At 42.7% G+C, this 26,198-nt stretch overlaps 1 protein-coding gene across 1 annotated transcript; it reads right to left on the minus strand.

The window, feature by feature from the left end:
* Positions 1–3,818: 3,818 nt before the first annotated feature.
* On the minus strand, positions 3,819–25,899 carry BAG3 (BAG cochaperone 3). Its single transcript, XM_075000534.1, has 4 exons — positions 25,548–25,899; positions 9,234–9,587; positions 8,173–8,559; positions 3,819–5,108 (listed from the first exon to the last, which is right to left on the minus strand). The coding sequence occupies exons 1-4, from the start codon at positions 25,722–25,724 to the stop codon at positions 4,350–4,352; spliced, it is 1,677 nt and encodes a 558-aa protein (XP_074856635.1). The 5' UTR covers positions 25,725–25,899; the 3' UTR covers positions 3,819–4,349.
* Positions 25,900–26,198: the final 299 nt, after the last annotated feature.

The following is a 26,198-nucleotide window of genomic DNA, read 5'->3' on the forward strand; positions in this document are numbered from 1 at the left end:
GCAGTCCAAAACATGTTTCCAGTTTGAGTACAGTGCTACATGGAATTTACTGTGGACTGGTGAGGGCAAGTGGATGTACCCGATACTGCTGCTTGTGGAAGTCAATAGCAAACTTCTATAACTAATCAATTAGCAGGGTCACACTCTGACCCTAAACATACTAGCCATAATAGGGTGTAAGGCACTCCCTTACTCTCCTGTGCTGGCTACCAGCATAATGGATGATAACAGAGGACCTGAAGCAGGCTCTTCCAAGCTGCAAGTTTGCAGGAGGAAGTTGACAGGAAATGAGTGGCTTGGCTTCTTCCCAACCCCTTCCAATATGCTGGGTAGCAGATATTCTGGTATGTCAGGTTGCATATGCCTTACTGGCTGCAGCTGACTCCCTCTTTTAGCAGCAAGGGAACTGGAAAGGAGACAGTGGCAAACGGACAACACAGTGCCCTGCCCCTCATTCAGGACAGATCCCTCTCTCAGAATGCAGCCCTTTTAGCAAGATTATTAGCACACCTTACTTTATGAAAAGTGTTTTTGACATTGATGAAATTATTTGCAGAGCGCTAGTTATTCTGACTAAGGGAATCAAAATTTGGCTCCTGCTCCTTTGTTAGATATTTATCAGGAAATTTTGGCTCTCTATACTCCGAATAATCTTAGATAGCATTACATGACTCACTATATGCTTGATTGGCACTGTGATGCCTTTATAACCTTATCTTTTACTGAAGAAATAATATGTTTCAGTAATTACAATAGCCTAGACTTTAATTAGCTGAGAAGGTAATCAATGACCTTTAATATCAAATCTTTTAAGATGTCCTACTAAGGAGAATCTTTACCTCCAAAAACTCTTTGTTTATAGTTGGTTTGGTGGAAGCAGGACTGATTTTCCCGAATTTAAATAGAGATCAAACCTTTGCCAGATGAGAAAATTTGCTGGGTCACAGGAGGTCAGTACTGCTTAGTACATTATCAACACTTCCACTGCTTGCTGGGCTGTTAGAAGACATTAAAGGTACATTACAGCTAAATAACAGCACAGAACACTGGGAGCCAGGACTGGGGGATGTAAACAAACTTTACGGAACCATGGAAACTTGGCCTCACCCAAAGTGATCATCCAGCTAACTAAAATTATGCCTGATTTTGGATGTTGCCAAACGAGTGTTCCAGAGTAGATATACGACCTGTATTTGTTTTACAATGTCAGACGTGTGTGTCCTTACAGATCATGCAGGAGAATGTGCCACTTAAGTGAGTTCCTGCAATAATTATACAGGCACATAAATTTTTGCTCCTCTTTTACTAGAATGACTACAGTGCTGGTCATGAAGTTAAGAATAGCCAACTGGTTACAAATTGTTGTGTAATTATGTGTTAGTATCATCAAAATAAAAATAAAGTGAACAGCAACAATCTCTTCTAAATTAACTAGTCAGTAAACAGATCATAGTTTTTGCTTTGAAGTTGTAAGAGACCTGTTTAATGCAATCTACAGGCTATAAAATTCAATTGTAACAAATTATCTAATAACAATTCCAAATTCTCAATGGCTTCATGCCTTTCATAACCAGGATTTGAAATAGGTTTAATTTATGCCACAATCTTAATTTCCAGTCTAATCCCCTTTCATCAGTTTCACATGCAGTTTTCACAAGATGAGGGTCTCATATACTATAAATACAAAAGCTTATAAACAAGATTTTTTTCTTGTCTACTTTATAAAATGAAAGAATAAGAAACAGTTTGAGAATAAACAGTGGAAAACTCATTGGGCCTGAATCCCTTTTCACTTGCAATGGTCAGACTCTGCTGCCATTAGTGGATTTATTTCTGATATATATACATGGACATAGCTGAAAGAATTAGGCCTCTTGTTCAACTACACAGAAAAGTGGGTTGCTTGGGAAACTGCATGTATTGTTTTGCCAGATACAACATGTAGCTGGCCCTGAAATAAACTCACTAACCAGACCGGCTTTTGTGAATCCTACTGATTTTCTGTTACAGAAACTATCTGTGAATACTGTGGTATGATGGTGAACTTCAGAAGTGGAAACTATTGTATGGTTAATGACATGAGTTGCTTGTAGCAATGTTCCATATAAAAATAGCCTAAAAGTACTAACTGTTAATACCAGCATGCCAAGCAGAAGATACTAAGTGCTCATACTACACCAAGTGCATACAGCTGGTAAACATGGTGGAAAGAAGTTTGGCAAACGCACACCTTGGCCTTCATTAGAAAGCAGGTGTAAGCAGACATTGCCTAAATTACAATAGGATATTAAATCTCTTTTTAGAAGAAGGCAGTAACAGTCTATCAGCACAAGGACTAAGGCTGTTCAACATATTCATAAGTGATCTGGGGTAAAAAAAAGAACAAAACAGTGAGGTGGCAAAGGTGTGCACATGATTCAAAACTTCAAGATAGTTAAGTTCCAGGCAGAGTGTGCAGACCTATGAAAGGATTTCTCAAAACAAGGTGAATGAGCAACAAAATAGCAGATGAAAATTAATCCCAAGTATGCATATTAAATGGTGGGTTCTAGCTTACCTGTTATCACTCAAGCAAGGAATCCTGAAGTCATTGTAGATAGTTTTTTGAAAACATCTACTCAGTGTGCAGAAGCAGTTTAAAAGGTGAACAGAAAATAATAGTGATAAGATAGAAAATATTGTATTGCCTCTATATAAATACATGGTGGGTCCATAGGTTGAAAACTACATGTAGATGTGGTCGCCCCATATAAAAAGGATACATTAGAATTGGAAAAGATTCAGAAAAGGGGAACAAAAATGATTAGGAGCACAAAATGGCTTCTATACAAGGCAAGATTATTAAGACTGAGACTTTGCAATTTGCAGAAGAGATGACAGAGGGGTGACATGATGGGGGTGGGGGGCGTTCTATAAAATCATGGCAGTGTCTACACTAGCCCCAAACTTCGAAATGGCCATGCAAATGGCCATTTCGAAGTTTACTAATGGAGTGCTGAAATACATATTCAGCGCTTCATTAGCATGCGGGCAGCCGCGACATTTCGAAATTGATGCGCCTCGCCACCGCGCGACTCATCCTGACTGGGCCCCTTTTTGAAAGGACCCCACCTACTTCGAAGTCCCCTTATTCCTATGAGCAGATGGGAATAAGGGGACTTCTAAGTAGGCGGGGTCCTTTCGAAAAGGAGCCCCGTTGGGACGAGCCACGCGGTGGCGAAGCGCATCAATTTCGAAGTGCCGCAGCCGCCCGCATGCTAATGAAGCGCTGAATATGTATTTCAGCACTTCATTAGTAAACTTCGAAATGGCCATTTGCATGGCCATTTTGAAGTTTGAGGCTAGTGTAGACACGACCCAGGACTCACGGAAAAATACATAAGGAAGTACCATTTACTCTGTCCCACGACACAAGAACTAGGGGTCAACAAATTAAATTAACAAAGGAGGACTTCTTCACACAATGCAAGTCAACTTGTGGAATTCCTTGCCACAGAATGTTGTGACGGCTAAGACTTTCACAGGGTTCACAATAAATAAATTCAAGGAGGATATGTCCATCAGTGGCTACTATCCAGGATGGGCAGGGATGGTGTTCCAAGCATCTGTTTGCCAGAAGCTGGGAATGAACAACAGGAAATGGATCATTTAATGCTTATTTGTTCTGTTAATTCCCTCTTGGGCACCTGGTATTGGCCACTGTAGGAAGACAGGATAATGAACCAGATGGACCTTTGGTCTAATCCAGTATAGTCACTCTTATGTCCCCAATTGTTTCCAAATACTCAGCTTTCTGGTTTATAAACCACAAGACTAAGTCAGATTTCTATATTATTTTATTTCCTTTTTAAAATAATAGCACTGAAGTCCTTCACACACATAAATAGCCCTAAAATTTCTTACACACTTTCTACGCATCTTAAAGTGCCCATTTGTGAACATTAAAAATAAAACATTTTTGCTAGAGTGGCAACATTGATAGACGGGTTTGGTATTCCGGTGAGGCAGGGCTTTGATTTTACAAAAATAACCTGCAGAAGAAACATGGAAATACAACGCATATCAATGTTAACCTGGAGGCATTTTTTTGCCCTCAGCTGGCACAAAAGGGTTGTAAGTACAAGACTTGATCTTGAAACATGTCTCTATTTTATACAGTGTAAGAATATAAGATAAATGCACCATTTTCTTTTTAGCCTCTTCCCTTCCCCACAAGTGTTTGTGTCCCAAGCCATTTTGTTGATTTAAAAACCAATTGATGAAAAGCTTCTGAAATGCATGCAACTAAAAATTCATTTAAAACACACTTCAAGTTATGAAGTCAGAGAGTTTTAAAGTTCAGTGCATGACTATGGTTCAGTTGGGTTATTAACTGTGTTTGTTGTGCTGGCAAGATCAGTAAATACTTCTTCCTTAATTTCAGGTTGATGTGTTTCCATTTTGGTTTCCTCTTTAGCATCTTCATTACTTGTATCTTTCCTAGTTTTGTCCACCACGGGATCAATCTCCATTATTTCCTGTGGTGGCTTACTATTCTCCATCAAGGTTGACCGAAGTCCATAAATTTGAACTACCTCGGGGACATCTTCTGCTTTCTGCTCAAGTCTTTCCAAAATATTCTGGACCTTCCTGACCCCATCTCTCCTGGCCTGGCGTACATCTGCACGACCTTCAGGATCCACTGAGTCTAGGGCTAGTAATTCTTTGGTCAAATACTCTTCAATCATCAAGTATTTTTTGTCAGTTTTCTTGCCTTCAAAGGAATCAACTGCCTGTTCAAGCATCTGTACATTCTCTAGAATTGCTTCCACTTTCAAGACACCAGGATGCTTCTGTGTCTCTTCCGCTTCCATCATCTTCTGTGGTGAAGGTTCTTCAGAAGCAAGATTCTCCTCTGCATGTGTGCCCTTACCAGGGAGGGGAATCTTTTCATCACCCTTTTCTGCAGCGGGTGGAGGTTCCTGGAGCAGTGGTTTAGAATCTGGTTCTTTGTGCATGATTTGAATTGGGATATAAGATGAAGGCATCTCAGTTCTTGATGGGCTTGCCTTGTCCTCAGGGATGCTTTGAGGTGGTGGTTCTTGGGGTGGGATTTGTTGAGGAGAAGCCTAAAAAAAAATTGTGATTTTGAGACATGGAAACAATGCTGCTTCTTTCATTTGTAAACAAAGATTGCAATTTTCAGGCCAAGATTTTCAGAAGTGACTAGTTATTTTGGTTGCCCAAATTGAGACACCTTAAATGAGCTTGATATTCCGAATGTGATGTTGTGAAAAATCAAGCCTTTTTAAAGGTAACACAAGTCATGTGTCCAGAAACGCTCAGGCACCTAAAAATCATTAGTCCCTTTAGAAAACATTTAAGGCTCTTCCATTGTTCTGAGGCTTAATTAAAAGATGCTGCTTAAAAAATATTACTAGTAACATCAACTGCTTAATCGACTACAAATCTGGATTTTTGCCAATGCTGGTTAACACAGCTATTGCCATCCTAAGATTAGTTCCAAGGTTTATTAACTTTAACTTGGCCTTTTTATTGGGGGATATGTTCTCCTAATCAAATTCAGCCCCTTTACACCATTCAGGAGGTGCAGTCAGACCAGACATGGTCAGCAATGGGCAAGCACTGAGTCTTCCTCATCATTCTGCAAGATCTGGGCCCTTCATGTGACCCCAATCTCAATGTGGCACAGGGCGTGGGGAGGCTGAGGGGGAACATTCCAAGGTCAGGAAGGCAGATGGTGGATCTCAACTATAAGAAATAAGCAAGCTCATATATACTATTGTATTCTATCAAGTGAGGATGCAAACCCTTGAATAGTTACAATATTAAAGTTACTATCCCTGAACACACACTAGTGTTATTTTATTTAAATAACTACTGTAGAATACTGTCACTTTTACAAGATGAATCAATGACTTATTCCATATAGTTTCATTATTACACTGCAACACTAAAATTATTCCATTCTCTTGCACCCTGGCTTTTTAGATGTTTTGGGCAAGCTCTACCTAAAATCCAGTTTCCTTTATTCTTATAAACAATACAACTATTAAGTGCCAGTCCTAAAACTTTCCTCATGAACTTGCATTGAAACAGTAGATTCTCGTAGCTGGAGTTGCATATCTTAGATCAACTTTCTCCCATAGTGTAGACATGCCCTTACAATGAAATCCTGACCCCCACCACCCCCCAAAGTCAGTGGGAGTTTTGCCCTTGACTTTAACAGTCAACACTTCACACTTTATTTGTAACAAATTGCAACTGTGCACACAACAATTTAGGGTAAAATAAGCTATGTGGCTCAAAAGTGTAAGCGTGGACAGCACCATGCTGGCAGGAGAAACAAGAAGTTGTCCTGGGGCAGCTGACAGACTAACAGATATTTTGGAGCACATCTGTTAGTCCATATGGTGCCACAGGAATTCTTGTTTTTGTAGATTCAGACTAACATGACTATCCCTCTGATACTTGGTGGGAGAAGTTCTCCTGTGGAAATAGCTACTATCGCTCCCAAGGGTGGAATAATTAAATCAACAAGAGCTCTCACCCCATAAAAAACAAGGGTAGCAAGGCTCTGTGATATGGACACGTGACTGGGAATCAGGAGAGTCAGAGTTCTTTTCCTATTTCCACTGATTCCTGGCGTGGCACTGGGAAAATTACTCAGACAAATTATTTCAGCTATAAGTGCCTAATGTTAGGTGCGTAAGTGCTGATGGATGGTGCTTAAATAAATGGGCTACTTTTCAGAGTTGATAACCACCAAAGAAATTACTTTTGCCTACATAAAGGCTGGATAAAGCCTAATTAAGGGCTTTAAGGATTAGCTCTTTAAAAAAAAAAAAAACAAACAAACAAAAAAACCTGAAGCTTAGTTCATGTAATTAATTCTGTGTTTCTTAACTTTGTTCACACTCCAGGGAGGGTCTTCAAAAGGGCTCAGTGCTGACCTAATTCTGCCCCCTTTGATTTCAAAGGGAAAAAGCCCACCTTTTGAGAGGTTTTGAGTTATCTTACATATTTAAGTTACGGAAATCAGTGCAATGCTGATGTAATTCTGACTCAAAATGTCCTTGGTGTGCAGCCTCAGTAGGCAGCTTAATTTTGTATTTTTCATGTTAATTATATTCAGATCTGGAGAAGTTGCTTAATTCTGTCTTTTAATATGCGTGAGCAACTGTATCTGAAGGGAGAATTTGATCCAAATATTGTTCCAGAATAGCTGACTGTAAATCAAACAAATGAGACTTTCTTCACGAAATGCATATAGTCAAAATGTAGACCTCCCCTTCATTATATCAGACACCACTGTCTGTCATGTGACTGTGCTTCCAAAAAAGACACAAAAATCTCTGTAGTTTCATAAGTGCTAATTTTGGTCAGCACTCCTACTTTCTTGTCCAGTAGCTTTCTATGCAGATTCACCCTTCTGTAAAATGGGTATTATATGATCTACTTTATTAAGAAATTGAGCTTGCCTGGGACATTATACATTGGTACTACATTATAAAAAAAAATTACTGCCTGTATGGGGGTATTTCACTACCCTGAATGAATTGCAGAACTGGACACACTGTCCCTGAAAGCATCAAGTTTAGTGAGAAAGCACTGTATGTAGAAACAGATTGTAGAGTAGATTTTACCAGTCCTCTTTCATCATGATAAATAGTGGACTTGTTGCTGTAACCAGTGATGAATGAGATGGTGACACTCTTACTATAAACTCCATGGGCCTGATTATCTTTTCATGTGTACTTCCCTTATATATCCCTGACTGAACTTTATGTAGAGTGCAAGTAAAAAGAGAATGGAGTTCTTGATGTCAACTGGAATTGATTTAGTGCATCCTTGAACTGTTCTTCTTCATTTAATCTCCAATTTTGACACTTTCCCATACAAGACTGAGGATTTTAGCACCCTACTATGCAAAATGCTAGCTTTGATGAGAATGGACTGGCTCAGTAATATGGTGTCACTGTCAACAATAATAATGATGACCCACTTCTCAGCTCATGTCAATCCAGTTTACAGGAGCTGAGGATCTGGTGCTGGAATTATATTTGTAAAATTCTGCTTGTTTATTCGTATAATCCAGATCTTTAACTTTGATAACTGAAAGCCCAATTACTATAGAAAAAAAAATCAGACTATTTTAATCATCCTGCATACCTGGGGCCTGTCCACAGCTGTCTGTACTCTGATGGGAACTGGGGACTGCACCTGAGTGGTAACTCTGGCTGGTGAACTGTCACGACTTGAGGTGCTCTTTTGAGACATTCTGAATGGGGACTGCTCTCGTGCTGGCTTGGGCTCCCGCTCCTCAGCTTGAATTTTATGATACACGGGCTGGTGAACTTGGTAATCAATTTGCTGGGCTGGGTAGTGTGTCTTCTGTGCCTGATGATAGGCTTGTGGTTGTTGCCTGAGACCTTTATCCTCATGGATCACAGGAATTGGAATATAACCTCGACGGACCTGATGGCTTCCTGCACTGGGTCTACCTGATGACTGAGGGGAACCTGTCTGCGAGTCAGAAGCTGCAGAAGACTGAAGTTCCTGTAAAAACAAGATTTGTCATTAGTGATGTTTCACATTTTTATTTTATTATATTGAAAGGCAGCCTCAACATTTCTTCCCCTACCCCCCACCCCTCCAAAAAAGCAGGGGGAGATAGAAGGAGTAATGGTACAATCAGTTTGCACATCAGGATTTGGTTTCCCTGAATTTTGTTAGGGGACCTGTTGGAAAACTGCAGAACTATTGAGAAAGCATCACTGTAGTAGAGGAAACCTGAGCTGCAGCATTCCCTGAGGAGGGAGGGGAGGTTTCATCAGATTTTATCTGAAACTTTAATAAACTGGTAAAATTTAAAACAAATAGTTAAACTAAAGAAAACAAAACAAAACACAGTCACAAACAAATGCTGCCTTAGACACTCTCCCACCTCTTCCTATGATTTTGTGTTTTGTTAGGATTGGTGTATGAAGTGTAGCCCAACCTTCTTAGTTTCCCAGGGGCATTCCACTCATGGGAACAATGCTAATGTAGTCATACCATTTCAAACCCCTGTGCATTTTTGTATTTGTTTTAATACTTGGAAAGTATGAGAGGAAAAATGTAATTCACAGTAAATTTGGACTTTTGGGAGATAAAAAAAGCTGTAATGCCATTTTAAGTCACAAGTGTTGGGGAGTAATTCAAAACACATCCCGGCACTACTGACAAGTTACCTCAGGCCCATGTGAGGCTGGAACTTGGGCAGTTGCAGCTGCTGTTGTCTGTCCGCATTGTTTATCTGTCTGAGAAGCTTCAGCTGGTCCTCTAGCAGGGGACTCTGACTGGGCATAGGCCCCCCTTAAAGGTGACTGCACCTGCTTTGTGGTGGGAACAGTTTCTACTTTGTAACGTTGCATGCCAGGTTGAGCAGAGTAAAATGGGTGCTGCTGTCTGTTCTCAGCCCCTTCATGGATAACTGGAATAGGGATGTAGCCAGCACGAAGTTGAGGGTATCCCATGCTTCCTTCTCTTACTTGTGGGTGACTCGGAGAATCCTGAGAAGGACCATTTGCTGATGTCTGACTCTCCTAAAAGTAAACACCATAAGGAAAAATTTTAGAAGTCTAGATCAATGCAGCTCATAAAAACAAGTAAACTTAAAAGCTTTCATCTTCAAAGCAATGACAGAACTGTATGGTAGAACTTTAAAACTTCTTATTTCAGAGGATAACTATAGATGCACATCATTCAGAATTGCATACAGAAGAGAAAAAAGATGAACAAATTATCTGTCTAGGGATATTTGTAATTCTTCACTTCTGATACATAGCAACTTTAAGTATATCCAACTTTTCACCATTTCATAACCGTGATTCTAATATGATACACAGCAGTTTTATAGGAGTGCAATCCGATTGACTTCAGTTGGAGACATGCCTGATGTACAGCAGTGTGTGGTCGGGAAAAGATCCTCAGCAGCATTCACAATTAAGCTCATTTCTAGACAGTGGAAGAAATTCTCAAGAAAACAGGAAACTCTCAGAAAAGTAATGTTTCTCAGTATTGGTTTTTTCCACTGGCTTTTAAAAGAGTGTCTTTGATGCTGGATACTGAAAAAAGGTATCTGCTTTCAACAAAACATGATTCATTTGCAATAGCTGCTCAAGAGAGTGTAACAAAAAATGACAGTAATAAAGGGAGGCTACCAAAAGGAAATGTAACAAAGGGAATGGAAGTTAAGTATACATGGTGCTGGGTTACACTTATACTAAAGCTCTGCATAAAATGAAAGTGATTTGTACCAAGAGCTAATAAAGTTCTTCCTGCAACTGTCATTCTATTTTAAGGTCCTCCTAAGGGCTAAGTTCCAGATGTATTTGAGTAAGATCATATAACAGGCACTCTGTTACACAGAAGGTAATGTCGTTATTCAGTAAAGGGAGGGTATAACAAGAGGACATAACAGGATTTCTAATGTTTCTACCATAGTATTAAGTTTTGTTGCAACCAGGAAAAAAAAAAAACCACAACCTGGTTTTGTGGCACAGTCATGTGCAAGCAGACCAGTTCCGATCAGATCCTGAATTTGCCTCCCTTATGCCAGTGTCTCCTTAAAATAGTAGTGGCCAACATGTGGCCCCTGAGTCTTGTGCAGCCCATCAAGGTTCTACGTCTGGCCTGCGAGACGTTTTGGTTTCCTCTTGCCCACACACAGGGTTGCCAGATTCTGCTGGTTTCTGTCCATGCACAGGAGACCCCCAACTTGCACATAGATTGTGTTCCTGGACAACCGTGCATAAGTCAAATTTCCTGCAAGTCAGCACCCGGTGGGGGAGGGGCCCTGCCATCTTCCATCCCTGGTCCTGGCTGTGCTTGGCTCCCTGCTCCCATGTGCGGCAGAGAGCTGGGAGCCAGGCTGCGGCCTGGCTCACAGCTCCCCGCCACTCATGATTTCGAATCACATTATTGCATGATACGCGTAAGTCAAATCATGTAAGTCGGGGGTCTACTGTAGTGTTTTTCTAGCTGTATTACTAAAGCAAAGCAAGGACATGTGAAGTGAGGTGCATGCTGATTGCGCACAACATTGAGTGTGAGAGCTGTGCTCTCCCTTTGCAGCCAATCAAAGAGCTGCTACAGTTCCATCAGCACACCGAACAAACTCTAGGTATGGAAGCACAGTTAACAAAACTACCTGATCCCAGGAACCTTTGGGTTACAACGTTATAGACCACTGAGATGAAGGACCCGCTCCCTAGCTTAGATTTCCCATTAGTGCCCTTCAGAGTACTGAGAAACTTAGCAAGCTATAAAATTGCAAAGAATACTAGTGTTTTAACAACATTAATGGGACCACATATGCTCCAAGTAGGGATGGGGCCTGAGTCAGAGGGCCTGAATTTACTTTCACTGATGTAAATTAAGAGTTGCTCTAGTGAAGTCAGGAAGGAAAACCAAGCCCAGAAAGTTTTATTTTAGGTTAGCTTCTCCATACTGTTAACATCTATGTGTCCGAGCCTGATCTCGGAATGGTTTTACATTAGAGTTGTTATTTCAGAGGTTAACGGATTCAAGAACAGATCAGCACCTGTATATGGATGGCCCTGGGGTTGGTGGAGCCTTAGTGAAGGCAAACAAGTAGGTCCTCTTCACCCATTCACCCTCCCTACTGAATCAATGGATTTACCCTGCCAATATAAATCTGGATCAATACAGTATGTTCCTAGCACTATTGGCACCTATTCCTCGTTAGGCATTGGAAGGACATATGCTTATGTTGGGAAACTGAGCATACACAAAAAGCAAGAACAGTCATCAAGTGGCAACTGAAGCCATGTGCAAAGCACATTTCTGCCGAGTGAGAGGAGCCAATCATTCTGCCTAGCAGCCAGGAAAATTGAGTCCGTGCTCAGAAGAAACACCTTGTGGCTTATGCCGAGTCATTAGATTCCATGCCTGGTTTGCTGCAGCTGTACACACCATTCTTTTGAAGACAATTCCCATATTGCAGAGTGAGAGAAGGCTAGCTAGATATGTTTGCCAGAATCACACTACCCGCTGGGGTGACTCATTAGCCGATTGCCCCATGCCGCCTCTGTGGTATTGTCCTTTCCTCATATGGACATTTTAGTACAGGATATAAGATCAGTACTATGAAGAGGTTAGAGCCAAGGTGAGCTAGGAGGACCCAAACAAGAAAATGTTATCTAAAGCTGTATTGGACCATTCTCATAAACATATCTAGGGCAGTCTGTTGCCCGTGCTCCATTGCACCCTATCAGGAAGCTGCCAAGGGCTGGTACAGAGGCAAAAATCTTCCTTGGAATCTGAGAAGTCTGAAGTTTGGGGGTGAGCCATGCAGCCGCAATTCCACTTCCCAACAGAGCACTCTTGAATGAGCTAACTCCTTGCAAAGGTTTCCTATACCATCCTTAATAGGATTTATCTCCCAGAGGCTACGTCTACACGTGAAGCCTACATCGAAATAGCTTATTTTGATGTAGCAACATTGAAATAGGCTATTTCGATGAATAACGTCTACACGTCCTCCAGGGCTGGCAATGTCGATGTTCAACTTCAACGTTGCGCGGCACCACATTGAAATAGGCACTGCGAGGGAACGTCTACATGCCAAAGTAGCACACATCGAAATAAGGGTGCCAGGCACAGCTGCAGACAGGATCACAGGGCGGACTCAACAGCAAGCCGCTCCCTTAAAGGGCCCCTCCCAGACACAGTTGCACTATACAACACAAGATACACAGAGCCGACAACTGGTTGCAGACCCTGTGCCTGCAGCATGGATCCCCAGCTGCCGCAAAAGCAGCCAGAAGCCCTGGGCTAAGGGCTGCTGCCCACGGTGACCATAGAGCCCCGCAGGGGCTGGAGAGAGAGCATCTCTCAACCCCCCAGCTGATGGCCGCCATGGAGGACCTGGCAATTTCGACGTTGCGGGATGCGGATCGTCTACACGGTCCCTACTTCGACGTTGAACGTCGAAGTAGGGCACTATTCCGATCCCCTCATGAGGTTAGCGACTTCGACGTCTCGCCGCCTAACGTCGAAGTTAACTTCGAAATAGCGCCCGACGCGTGTAGCCGCAACGGGCGCTATTTCGAAGTTAGTGCCGCTACTTCGAAGTAGCGTGCACGTGTAGACACAGCTATAATGTGCAGGAAAATGGACAATCTCATGCTCTATGATATTAGGGGACCTTACAATTATTATTTTCAGGTCCTTTAGACTAACTATATTCATGAACCAGCTCATCTGACAAATCCTACCTCCACAGTTCAGACCCTGGTTGGAAATGCAAAACGACCAGCCAAACAAGAAAGAGGCATGTGTGTGTGTTTTTAAATGCCAAGATATGCCTGGAGTAAAATTTTACAGCACTCTTCGGGTTTATCGTGGAAACACTGGCACCACCATAAGCAGAACACTGAACTGTACTCCTATAATCTGTTATTTCTACTTACTTACAGCTGTAAATAAATGTAAGTACATCTTGTAGAACATTACTCAGATTCTCTTCATGTCAATTATAGCTAGTCATTTCTCTCTCTCCTTGTACGTGTCTATGAAAGTGTTTATGACCTTCATCTCACAATAAAGCAACAAAATTCTAAGCTCTCCCTCTGTTTCCAGAAGCAGTGTGCAACTGTGAGTCATAACAAAAATGGAATAAAAACTAGTGAAAAGGCAGACCTACTGATACAAAAGCGTTATACCAGTATAATTTGATAAAGCAAAATAAGCCTAATTACATTGGTGAACAAAAAAAATCTAAGAATCACTTTTTACCAGAATACTCCTTAGTAAGAAATGAGGCTTGCCAATAATTTCATATTCAGTTCCTCTTTGCTATTTGCCGTACAATAAATGACTGAACACTGTTTATAACAGGCCAAAGTCCATACTTAAAACATTTTTATAAAAAAGATATTAAACAAATACAATGGAGATTTAAAAAAAAAGGTGAAGTCCACGAACTTGCTGGTTCAAGTGAAGCAACAGAAATCCAACTCCTATGCACCAATGCTGCAGAAGGAAAAAAAAGAGATCTTTCTCATCTCGCTCCTGCCACAGAACTAAACCTGAATTTTTAAAAAAAAAAATATCAAAACTTCCAATAAAAAGAGAAGAGGCCAAGATAAATGAATGAAGGGTCAGATCCAATAGTGGTCTGAAAGGAGTAGGATAAATCTGATAACCTGTTCTCTTATATGTGAGGGGAGGGACAGGTGAAATGTGAATGCATAAAAGCCTTCAGAAAGTGGTTGTGATTTTAAATACAGCCTACATCATAAGTGGCTTTAAAATCAACAGTGGTGATTTAGAGCCAATCCACAACTTTATAGGCAACCACATGAAAGAAGACAGTGCATTAAAGAAGACAGTGCATTAAAGAAGACAGTGCATTAAAGAAGACAGCGCATTAAAGAAGACAGCGCATGAAAGAAGACAGTGCATTAAAGAAGACAGCGCATTAAAGAAGACAGCGCATGAAAGAAGACAGCGCATTAAAGAAGACAGCGCATTAAAGAAGACAGTGCATTAAAGAAGACAGCGCATGAAAGAAGACAGCGCATTAAAGAAGACAGCGCATTAAAGAAGACAGCGCATGAAAGAAGACAGCGCATTAAAGAAGACAGCGCATGAAAGAAGACAGTGCATTAAAGAAGACAGCGCATGAAAGAAGACAGCGCATGAAAGAAGACAGCGCATTAAAGAAGACAGCGCATGAAAGAAGACAGCGCATTAAAGAAGACAGCGCATGAAAGAAGACAGTGCATGAAAGAAGACAGCGCATGAAAGAAGACAGCGCATGAAAGAAGACAGCGCATGAAAGAAGACAGCGCATGAAAGAAGACAGCGCATTAAAGAAGACAGCGCATTAAAGAAGACAGCGCATTAAAGAAGACAGCGCATGAAAGAAGACAGCGCATGAAAGAAGACAGCGCATTAAAGAAGACAGCGCATGAAAGAAGACAGCGCATGAAAGAAGACAGCGCATTAAAGAAGACAGCGCATTAAAGAAGACAGCGCATTAAAGAAGACAGCGCATTAAAGAAGACAGCGCATTAAAGAAGACAGCGCATGAAAGAAGACAGCGCATGAAAGAAGACAGCGCATGAAAGAAGACAGTGCATGAAAGAAGACAGCGCATTAAAGAAGACAGCGCATGAAAGAAGACAGCGCATGAAAGAAGACAGTGCATGAAAGAAGACAGCGCATTAAAGAAGACAGTGCATTAAAGAAGACAGCGCATGAAAGAAGACAGCGCATGAAAGAAGACAGCGCATTAAAGAAGACAGCGCATTAAAGAAGACAGTGCATTAAAGAAGACAGTGCATTAAAGAAGACAGTGCATGAAAGAAGACAGTGCATTAAAGAAGACAGCGCATGAAAGAAGACAGTGCATGAAAGAAGACAGCGCATGAAAGAAGACAGCGCATTAAAGAAGACAGCGCATGAAAGAAGACAGTGCATGAAAGAAGACAGTGCATGAAAGAAGACAGCGCATGAAAGAAGACAGTGCATGAAAGAAGACAGTGCATGAAAGAAGACAGCGCATGAAAGAAGACAGTGCATGAAAGAAGACAGTGCATGAAAGAAGACAGTGCATGAAAGAAGACAGCGCATTAAAGAAGACAGTGCATGAAAGAAGACAGCGCATTAAAGAAGACAGTGCATTAAAGAAGACAGCGCATGAAAGAAGACAGCGCATGAAAGAAGACAGCGCATTAAAGAAGACAGCGCATGAAAGAAGACAGCGCATTAAAGAAGACAGCGCATGAAAGAAGACAGCGCATGAAAGAAGACAGCGCATTAAAGAAGACAGCGCATTAAAGAAGACAGCGCATTAAAGAAGACAGCGCAAGCATAAGATGATCATGATTGCTGAAACCAGCAAGGGAAATACATTTGCTCCATTCCAAACAAGCTGCAAATGAAAGAGAAGCACAGCACTAGCAGCTCTGCTAAAGGGGCATTACAGCAATCACACCTCTTTGTGAACAGGACACATTGCTGTTGTGAGGTCCTCACCAAGACAAAGGTGGAGCCAGCACAGACTGTGTGACTGGAAAACATGTTTCATGCCACCACATCCTACACTTGGCTTTTGATGGAGTGGGTAGGGCCAGGAGTGACATCAAGAGTCCCAACCTTACTTGCAGGTTGCAGCAAGCAGGGCATGACAGAGGCTAAAGAACCTTTGTGACGACAATCTCTGCACATCAGTCCTCTCTTCCTGGCATGGAGCATACGACCAACTCATTGAGCTCATTGTTCAGACATTCTCAGAGGCAAAAATTATCATAATTAGAGAGCCAGCTGTGGAGATCATGGCCTTCAGTCGCTCCTTACTCCTCCTACGTTGCTGTATCAACGGATATCGAAAGTTTTCCAGAATGTGCTGGCTGCAAACTCTAACTGTGTGTCATTACAACAGGTCTCAAACTGGAGACAGTTTGGATGGTGGTTGAACACTGGAATAAGTTGTGTAGGGAGGTTGTGGAATCTCCATTATTCGAGATATTTAAGAGCAAATTAGCGAGGCATCTGTCAGGGAGAGCTAGATGGTGCTTGGTTCTGCTGTGAGGGCAAGGGACTGGACTTGATGACCTCTTGAGGTCCCTTCCAATCCAAGTATTCTTTAAAGTGCTACTTTACTGCTTTTTTGTTATGATTCTCAGAGTAAGAGTAGAACTGAATTCCAAAATACACAATGCTACAAAGATCTCTAGGGGAAAAATAGAAAGGCAACATTTTTGCTTCTTGCAAAACACATGGCTGCTCACATTTTCTTAAGATGCTTTCAAGTACAATGAAACTAACCACAAAGAGAGACCCTTTAAGACAGCAACGGCCAAGATAGGGTAGCAAGTGGGCAGCAAGACTGTCATAACCTAGAGGTTTTCCCGGGACAGGGCAGTTTTGCTAACTGCATTTGTGTACCTAGAATTTGTGGCATGGGAAAACTGAACCAGGGCAGCACTCTGATTGTATGCAGAGGGAGAGCACAGTTTTCGGAGTCAATATTGCGTGCAATCAGCACACCTCCCTTCATGTGCTCTTGCTTTACCGGCACGTCATTTTAGTAATATCGGTAGGAAAAATCTGTGCGGACAGAAACCAGCAAAAATCTAGCATCCCCTCACATGGCCTACAGGCCGTCTAGAGGCTGCCCTCTCCTCCAGCAGCCCCTCTGCAGTCTGCAGGCTCGCCGGGGTGGTGGGCAGGGGGAGGCTCTGGATTTGGGGCAGGGGAGCTGCCTAGTTTGTGTAACAGGCAAGATAGCAGAGTACCACCCCTACTGGCTTCTCTTCTGGTCCTGTAGCTGCCCCAAGTGGCCACTCTCTGTACCATGTCTCTTCTGTCTGTGTCCCTCCCTTTCGCCTCCCTACTCCTTCTGTCCCCTCCCTTTCCATGTTCTGGGAAATCCTGGGACTTCAGGCATTTCCCAATTTCCAGGCACAACCAACCCATGACCTTGGGTTAAGTTAAGATAAGAAGAAGCTGCCTACCAAATTTTTTACAATTTAATAAGAGTTATTGAACAAACATAGCACCAACAGACAGACAAACGCTAACATATATAGTTTCAGAAGGGTAGCTGTGTTCATCTGTAGCTTTCACAAAAAACAAGCAGTCCTGTAGCACCTTAAAGACTAGCAAATGTGTTTGTTAGGTAATGAGCTTTTGTGGGTAAGACCCACTTCAGATTTAGAGCACAGAAAATATATTTAGAAAATATATAGATATGGAAGACAGAGGGAAAACAATCCAACCACAAGTAAGGTCTATGCAAAATATGGCCTGCAGATTGTATCCACACCACCAAGACCCTCCAGGCCAGCGCTGGAGAAAAGTGTCCCACAGCCCAACAGGATGTTCAAGCAGTCTACCTTCCTGCCATGGCCCCAGTCATGCCATTCCTGAAAGCGCAACAGCTGGAAGCTGCTGGGCAAGCATGTTTCTTTGGGGCCCTTGGGGGAAAGAGGGCAGTGGGTTTCCACACGCTGCTTCTTCCTCCTTTCCCCACAGTCTCCATTAATGGGAGCTGTAGGATGAGTGCTTGCAAATGCAGGCAAGAGCAGTGCTTGCCAAGACCCACTGTCACCTTCCCCCCAAAGGTACACAGACATGTTTGCTTGCCAGCAGCAGCTGGCAGCTTTGAGTAACACCACAAATTGTGGCCCATGACCAACTACCAAAATTCTTGGAGTGTTTCTCCCCCCCCAAAAAAAATTACTGCCCACCCACATTCTGTGCAGCTCAGAAGTAGATACCCACACTTCCAGCTGTAAAGTCACAACTTGGCTGTATTTGTGCATATGTATATATACATATATTTGGCTATGACTTGATCTTGTCTTAGGAAATACAGCTATGCTTTTCTTGCTCACCAAGCTGATTCCTCTTAGGCTATCACATCATAGCCTTCCAGAGAACGTGAAGACACTTGCCCTTTATTTCCAAAAGCGGAAGCTGGCTCACAAGAAGATTTCATCAGCTGGGCTAAACTGAACATGTTCTGAGAAAAAACAATGACATCCCCGCAGGGAGAAGATCTCTAAGATGGATACATTTTCAGTAAAACCCACTTAGACTCTTCCAACAGTTTTCTTGAGGATCATAAGAGCAACGTGCTCTACCAAGCTATTTCTGTTAATTACATGATCTTCCATAAGAAACAGTTGGTCTTCTGCGTGCCAAAAACTGGCTATGTCCCATGAAATCAGAGCACAGGTGACTGGTATGAACCTCAAGAAAACAGCAACATGCTGCCATTTGGGAAAGGAAAGCAGAACAGCGAACCAGTAACCAGTCATTCACTTCACAGGAGGTCTCTATTGCCTGAATTTTCATATTGATTTAATTATAGGTGGTCCTTGTTTCACTTCCTAAAATAACAATTCATCCACACTATTTTTCAAAACTGTAAAAACACTTATCTTTCACCCTAGTCACAAATAGGATTTCCCTAGAACCAGTTGCAAAAATTTCCTCTTTAGCATCCTCTCTTTGGAAGCACTCTCAGGAGTTGTAATTTTGTGCAAAAACAGGGCAAGAAAGTACTACTGATGCCACAGAAGGGGTTCACAACAAGGAAGAGTGGCACTGTTAGTCAACCAAAACTCATTTCAGATAGGCATCTATGTTTTAAAAACCCACAGAAATGTCAGGGATGGTCTTGGTATACTCAGTGCTGACACAGAGTGAGGGGATAGACTTACCTCACTCACAAGGTCCCTTCCAGCCAAAATTTTTCTAGAAAGCTGTGTTGACACTTACATTCCTCCTTCGAAAGAGCAATGCAAATAAAGGAAATAAAAAATGGGTTGACCAGCCAAAGGGGACAACAGGGGATGGTGCCTGGGAGCAGCAGGAAGTGCAGAGCCAGGTAAGCACCCTCTATCCCCTTCTTGCCCAGCCTCCCACCCCCATCCCCACCTGTCCCCAATCTTCTGTGCCGCAAGTAGGATTTTCATAACTGTTTACCATTGACTAAATTCTTCTCCCATTCCAGGAAGCGAGGATTTTATCATTGACTTGAAAAGGAGAAGTATTAGGTCAATGCTAGACATGTTTTGAAAAACAAACAAACAAATGACAACAAAAAACCACCTATGTGTGGATCTAGTGAACCAAAAGGGGGCTTTGATGAGACACAGAATGGAGAAGGGTAATGCACTTAAAATTAGTTAGTGGTGAGTGGGAGACTTTGGTAACCTGAACACCTGGGGGGGATAACTGCATCATGTGTCAGTCCTACGCAATGCAGATTGTTTGTTTGCATCATTTAAAGGCAATCAGCATTGCTCAGTGATGTGAGATCATTGCTGGAAGGGCATCTTTCAGAAGCCTCACATTTATGGCAGATGACATTCAATGCAACAGGATTCTAGGGATTCAGAATTGTGGACGGTAGCCACAGTCCCCAGCCTACTATGCCTTTGAGCCACTAGTGACTGGCACATCTGCTTCGTGAATGTCCCTGCAGTTATCTTTAGTTAGAATAAACTTCAAAGGAGAGTCCTCAAAGAATATAGAGGAGTGGAGCATTAGTTAATACTTAACTCTTATCTACATGTTTCCTTTCCTATAGCCACTTAAGCCTTTGTCTGGATACTCTCTACCCTGAAGCCATCCTCTCTCCAGCTAAATTTTTGGTCCATTTTCATTTTCAGTAGTTCAGGGTTCCCACTGAACAATTTTATAGATTGCCCACCACTTCAAATAATCTTGGCAAAGGCCCTGCTTGAGTTATGACATACATTCCGAATGAAAGATGGCTGTAACAAAGAAATAGAGGAACAGCAATAGTATTTGTTGGAAGATACCTCTCCAGTAGAAACGTAGTAAGTTCCATGGTCCACACTATTGAAAGTGCCACCAAATCATTCAATAAATTAGTAGTTAATATTCTGCAAGAGAAGAACTTGCCTTAATGATCTAAATGCTTTTCACTCATTAACAAAATGCCTGTAGTCACTTCAGTATAGTTGGAAATGTTATGTTCCTAGATCTCTGGCCACTCCGACATTCCACTCCATACACCTAACTGGGCCATAAATTACTGAAGTTGAGGGACATGCAACCACTACTACTCCCGTAAATCCTAATAGATTGTATAAACATATTGTGCTTGTTCTTCATATTTTGGAGTGTGAGGGGGAAGGCAACACGTAAAATAACCAGAATGTTTTTAAGTCCCTTCTGCTATTTATTGTGCAGCACAGTTAGCTGATAATTGAGGACCTGATTTCATCGACTTAAATGGAGCTTGGAACAGGGGTTTCAGACACCCCTGCAGCCTTGGCTGCCTCCCTCGCTCCTGAGGCGCCACTGCCACCAAGGGAACACGGCGCACCATTTCCAGGAGACTGGCGCTTGCTTCTTGGGCCATTTGGATTACACTAGACAGATTGGAGGGGGTGGAGACCTACTAATTGCAGGAAGGAAAGGTGGAGCCCAATGTAAAGTTTGTTCATCCCTTCTTTAAGGGACAACAGATCTAGTAACTCCATTGAAGTTAATGAAGTAACACCAGTACAAAACCAAAATAAATGAAAGGAGAATCATGCCCAATATGGCAAATATAAAGGGGGCGGGGTGAGTTTCATGATCACTAAAGTTGTTATTCATTTAGCTAGAAAATGGCTTCACACTCTGCATGATCTCACATCTGTAGTCCTTTAAGCTAATTTCTCTACACAGGTCACTCAAAGAGATGAGTTATCATCAAGAGGATCTGAATAATTTTAAACTGATGTTTTAGCACCAATAGTATGGTAATCCACAGTCAGTGGGTCTCACTGCCTGTTTTTACTAGCTTCCCAAAAAGAACAGGGCATCACTGACACCTTAGAAAACATTTTATTCTTTATGAATCATCCAAGCATAACAGTAAAGAATGAAAATTTTAGCTCTTGTATGCCTCAACTAATCATTTGAACAAAACAAAACTTGTTCTCCTATTTGAATTATACTAAGTAAGTGAGGAAGAAAACAAGCGATTTGAAAGTATTCCTCTTGACTGCATGCAGAATCTGATCTCAGTCAAATTAACAAAATCATAATTAGTGCCTCTCCAGAAATGTTTGTATTTACAGTTGAATGTGAAGCCAGAAATTATTTGTTCTTTGTTAATTATGGGAATTAAGTAGCAAATTTGACAGGCCAGAACTCTTATTTAGGGTGCACAATACCTCCTTAAAGGCAGAATTTAAAATCTTAACTGACACTAAATAGTACCTCAGTCCACAAATAGTTCCAATGAAGTCAATAGGACTACTTGTGAAATAAAACACTACTTAACCCAGAGAGAAGGTGCCAGAATCTGCCTCTCAATTTGAATGGGTAATTACAATCAGGGCCGAACTCTTAGGGCCATATCAAGCCATTCATAAAAAACAGTGTATTGAAAGCAACTGGAGTTTGCGACTGTAGTCAGTCACAGAACAGAGCACTAAATCAAATCTGTCTTTTCATCTCAGGAAGCATTATTACCCTTTAACTTCACAACCAGCTCCAAAGCACGTAAGTGCCTGTTTTTGGGAATATTTTCACTGGGTATTACTATGAAGTAAGTTTCCCTAAAAGTATCTCTTCAAAGGTATGTGCAATTGTTTATTCTTTTTATATAGAAGCTTGTACACTCCCCCTCCACCCAACAAAAAAACAACAACAAAAACAACCTACTTTTAAACTGATCTGTAAGATAATGCTTAAAACCTAGCAGCAAAGGATTTACTTTCCATTACCATAGATTTCACATCAGATAAGATGGGAATTTATTTTGTTTCCATCACAAAGGAAGAAATCCAATCCACTCCAATTCACAATTTTTCCTGTTTTCAGATGATTATCAAAAGCAGCTTAAATCTGACTTTTTATCTTAAACAAGTTACACAAGACATTTGTTAACTTCCGAAGAGATGGCAAATTTAGGAGATAATTCAAAATTACATTCTTTACTCTTCAAGAAAGTAAAACAGCAGGAATGTAGCACTTTAAAATGCTACATTTCTTCAAGAAAGTGTTATTACACAAGACATCTATTAATATATTTATTTGTTTATATTAGGGTCAACCCTGACAGGGACCCCATTACACTATATAGACTGAAGATGACCTAACACTGTTTATATAGTCTTTAAAGGTGCTACAGGACTGATTTTTTTGGCTGTTTATACAGCACATGGGTGTCCAACCTTTTGGCTTGCCTGGGCCGCATTGAGTAAAGAGGAATTGTCTTGGGCCGCATATAAAAGATATAATATAGTTAATGTATATAAATCACATAATAATGTTAAAAGTTTACGATCTTGTGAGGCCGCATTACTAGCTGTCCAGGGCCACATGCGGCTTGCGGGCTGGACACGCCTGATATAGCACTTGTTTAAAATTGACTGATTTTATGTTTCTGTAATCTTCATAATACTACAAAAATGACTTGATTTACTTTGTCATTAAGCTAAATGGTGCCTATCAGCATGTTTAACAATATTTACAAATATGAAAACAGAAATGAAAAAATTGTTTAAAAATCCGTATTAAATAAAGAAATGTCTTTTCCCACTGGTTCTCTACGCATGTAATTCCTGTGAAGTTACTCCTGATTCACACCAGTGTGAGAGGGGGAGGGGGGAAAAATCAGTCCCTTGGCTTCCCTTAAGCACTGTATGGCTGGTACTGAGTTCTCAGTTGTGACCTGTATTCATAAAATGAGTAATACAAATTTGTATTCAATCTATTCTAAAATTGAGGCATTTTAAAAACTATTCCCATTACATTTAATGAAGAAAGTTACAAGTTTCACAATTGCACAAAGAGTGGTTATCAGTCAACAAAATTAATTTTCCATGGACTGGTTTATTTTATATGTATTTCAAATATAATTGAAAAACAAACTTGTTACAGTGGGCTTTTGCTTGCATGTCAACACAGGTAAGGATACTTTCTACTAACGTTGCCCTCAGTCCTTTCAGCGTGATGATAAAATGGTGACACAGTATTTACCTTCAGAATTAGTTTGAACTGAACTGAATGTTAGTCTGATGATGTAACTGCTTTGGTGCTCTAAAATAACTTGCAGCTTTACAGGCACCAGTCCACCAGCACTGCACCATTTTAAAGGCAACAAGTGGAAGTTTTAGATGAGGTAACTCCTCTGCACTAACTCCTTTCTGACAACAAAAATTACTACACAACCCCTGAACATGTGACCAAAGCCTGAGCCCCCTGTCCACCACTTCAGGCTGTGGGAGGACAACACTCAAGGATTTCATCCCCAGGCAGGCGTCCTCTAACCTAGCCCTTTCTCCCTGCGTGGTTGGTCTCAGGCTTTGGCTCCAGGTCCCAGCACTTCTAAGCCATCCCTGGTGACCTCATTTAAAATGGGGTCTTGACCCACAATTTGAGAATCGCTGTTTTTAGCTGATTTCTAAAGTTTCAGGAACCTTTTCTAGCAGCTGAAACAACTGGGGCATTCAGACTACCACTCTGAGATACAGAGTCCCACCCAGACTTCTTTCAGCACTAGCCTGAACAGCACCTTCTATATGTTATTGGGAGCTTCCTCTCCTCTGACGTGCTGCAAAGTTCTGTACAGCTCTCTTTATATAGGCCCAATTCTAGAACTCCATGTGTAAGGATAGCAGAATTGAGCCCTGTGTTAGTCTTTAGAACAATAATGATCAATGACCACCAATAATATGGTTTCAAAAGCGACAGCAGTGACGAAGTTTAGTGTACCACAACTTACGACAAACAGAGCAAACATCTGACAATAAACTCTTATCTTCAACCAGCCTCTTTAAAACTCCCTAATGCCACTAGGGGTTTCCAGCACCTTCTTTCTCCTGGTTATTGCCTAAATCCAGCAAAAACCATTAATTCTGATTAAATGTAGGGACATGATAAAGTGAGTGTTTAATAAAACCAAGACAGGTTTACTTAAAAGATTCATTTATGAGGGCAACTCAGAAAATCATGACTGCAATCTACCAGTCAGCTGCTTCTCTTTACATGGACATATTTGGAGTAAGAGACAGGTTTCCCATAAGCATGCTTTCAAAGCAAACCAGAGAGCAAAATTATTAAGTTAACTCCAAGCTAAAATCCCCTGTAAAGAAGGGGCTTTCTAAGTGATGTTCATTGTTTAAGTTAGACACACCTAAAAAATAATTCAGAGTCCTGGCTTTCCAGGCAAGCTGGGTGGACTTACCCAACTTTAAATAAACATTACAGGGCTAAGGTATCGAATGATTTAATGCACAAAAAAAGGACTGCAGTGCGTCAGAGACAAAAGGCAGCTCCTGGCCTCACTGCATTGCCATGTACTGAGGAGAGGGCAGATGGCCCAGCCATTGCCCCTCACCCCCCACTGCCGTGCCACGTAGCGAGGAGAGGGCAGGGGCTCGGCCATTGCCCCAGCGCCCTCCACAAGTGCCATGTGCCAAGAGCAGGGTCGTTTTCTCCCCCACCCTGCATTTGTCACATATCCCAGGGGGCTTGTTGCCCCATCACTAAGGACGGAGGGGAGGCCCAGCTGCCCTCCAACTTGCCCCCCGTGTGCCTTGAGGCAGCTGCTCTCCCAGGCCCGACTGCCCCCCCGCTGCCCGAGGGGAGGCCCGACTGCCCCCCTTGGCTCATGAACTATGGAAGACTACCCCCCACGCCATTTGCCTTTTATGTGGAAAGGAGACCTGCCTGACCCCCCCAGTATTTGCCAGGACCTATGGTGACGCCGCTGACCGCCCCCCACCCCCGCCAGCATTGGCCAGATCCTATGGGGAGGTTGCTCGGCCCCCCATATTTGCCCTGTCCCAAAAGAAAGCTGTTACCCCTCCCCCAATATTTGCCATGTCCCACGGAAGGGCTGCTACCCTCCCCCCACATTTGCCATGTACCGAGAGGAGGCCCGGCAGCCCGGTCCCTCCTCTGCCCCCTGCCGTGCCAGGCGCTGCGCAGGGAGCAAAGCCCCGGATCCTCCGCTACAAAATTCCCCGCTTACCCCCCGCGCCGGCAGGTACCTTGTGCGGCTCGGCCAGGAGCCGCGGGTCGCTCCAGGTGGTGGTGCGGTTGTTGTGATCCACGAAGAAGGGCCAGCCCGTCTGCGGGTCGAGCTTCACCTCCCAGCCCGGCGGCAGGGGCCCTCGCTCGACGCTGCCCTCCATCTGCACCAGGGGCGTGGTGGCGGCCGCGCTCATGTCGGGGCTCTGCCAGCGTCTGCCGATCTCTGCACTGGAGGGGCCCGCCGGCCCGGCCGGCACCTTTATCAATCAGTGGGCGGAGGCAGGGAGGGAGGAGAGGGGTGGAAGTGTCTGGAAATAGCCGCGCCGGGCCGGGCGCAGCAGGGGGAGGAGAGACGGAGCGACAAGTCGGCGCGGCTGGAAACTTCTGGTGGGGCCGAGCTGACTCGGCTGCGGCGGGGCGGGGAGCGGCTGCTTGAGTCACCCTCCGGCATCCTCCTCGTCCTTAACGCGCCCTCTGCGTGGCAGGGGCCAGCCGGGCTTGTGCGGGACGCAGGGCCCAGCCGGGGAGCGGGGTTCCCCCTCACTTTGAGCCGGATAACAGAGGGTCGCCCCCTCCCCTGGGCACGGGCCCTTCTCTCCGGCAGGGATGGCGCTGGGGGCTGGTTTGAAGCAGGAATATCTTTGCCTCCCCCAGCAGAGCCTTCTGGA

The sequence above is a fragment of the Carettochelys insculpta genome, chromosome 7 (assembly GCF_033958435.1).
Source record: "Carettochelys insculpta isolate YL-2023 chromosome 7, ASM3395843v1, whole genome shotgun sequence".
NCBI lineage: Eukaryota > Metazoa > Chordata > Testudines > Carettochelyidae > Carettochelys > Carettochelys insculpta.

What these genes read in the sequence shown, in the direction of transcription:
- BAG3 (XM_075000534.1), bottom strand. Translation starts at nt 25,724, where the DNA reads ATGAGCGCGGCCGCCACCACGCCCCTGGTGCAGATGGAGGGCAGCGTC. An exon ending in CAGCCTCACATGGGCCTGAG is followed by an intron (nt 8,560 to 9,233) that starts GTAACTTGTCAG and finishes TTGTTTTTACAG; the next exon opens with GAACTTCAGTCTTCTGCAGC. An exon ending in CAGCTGTGGACAGGCCCCAG is followed by an intron (nt 5,109 to 8,172) that starts GTATGCAGGATG and finishes ATTTTTTTTTAG; the next exon opens with GCTTCTCCTCAACAAATCCC.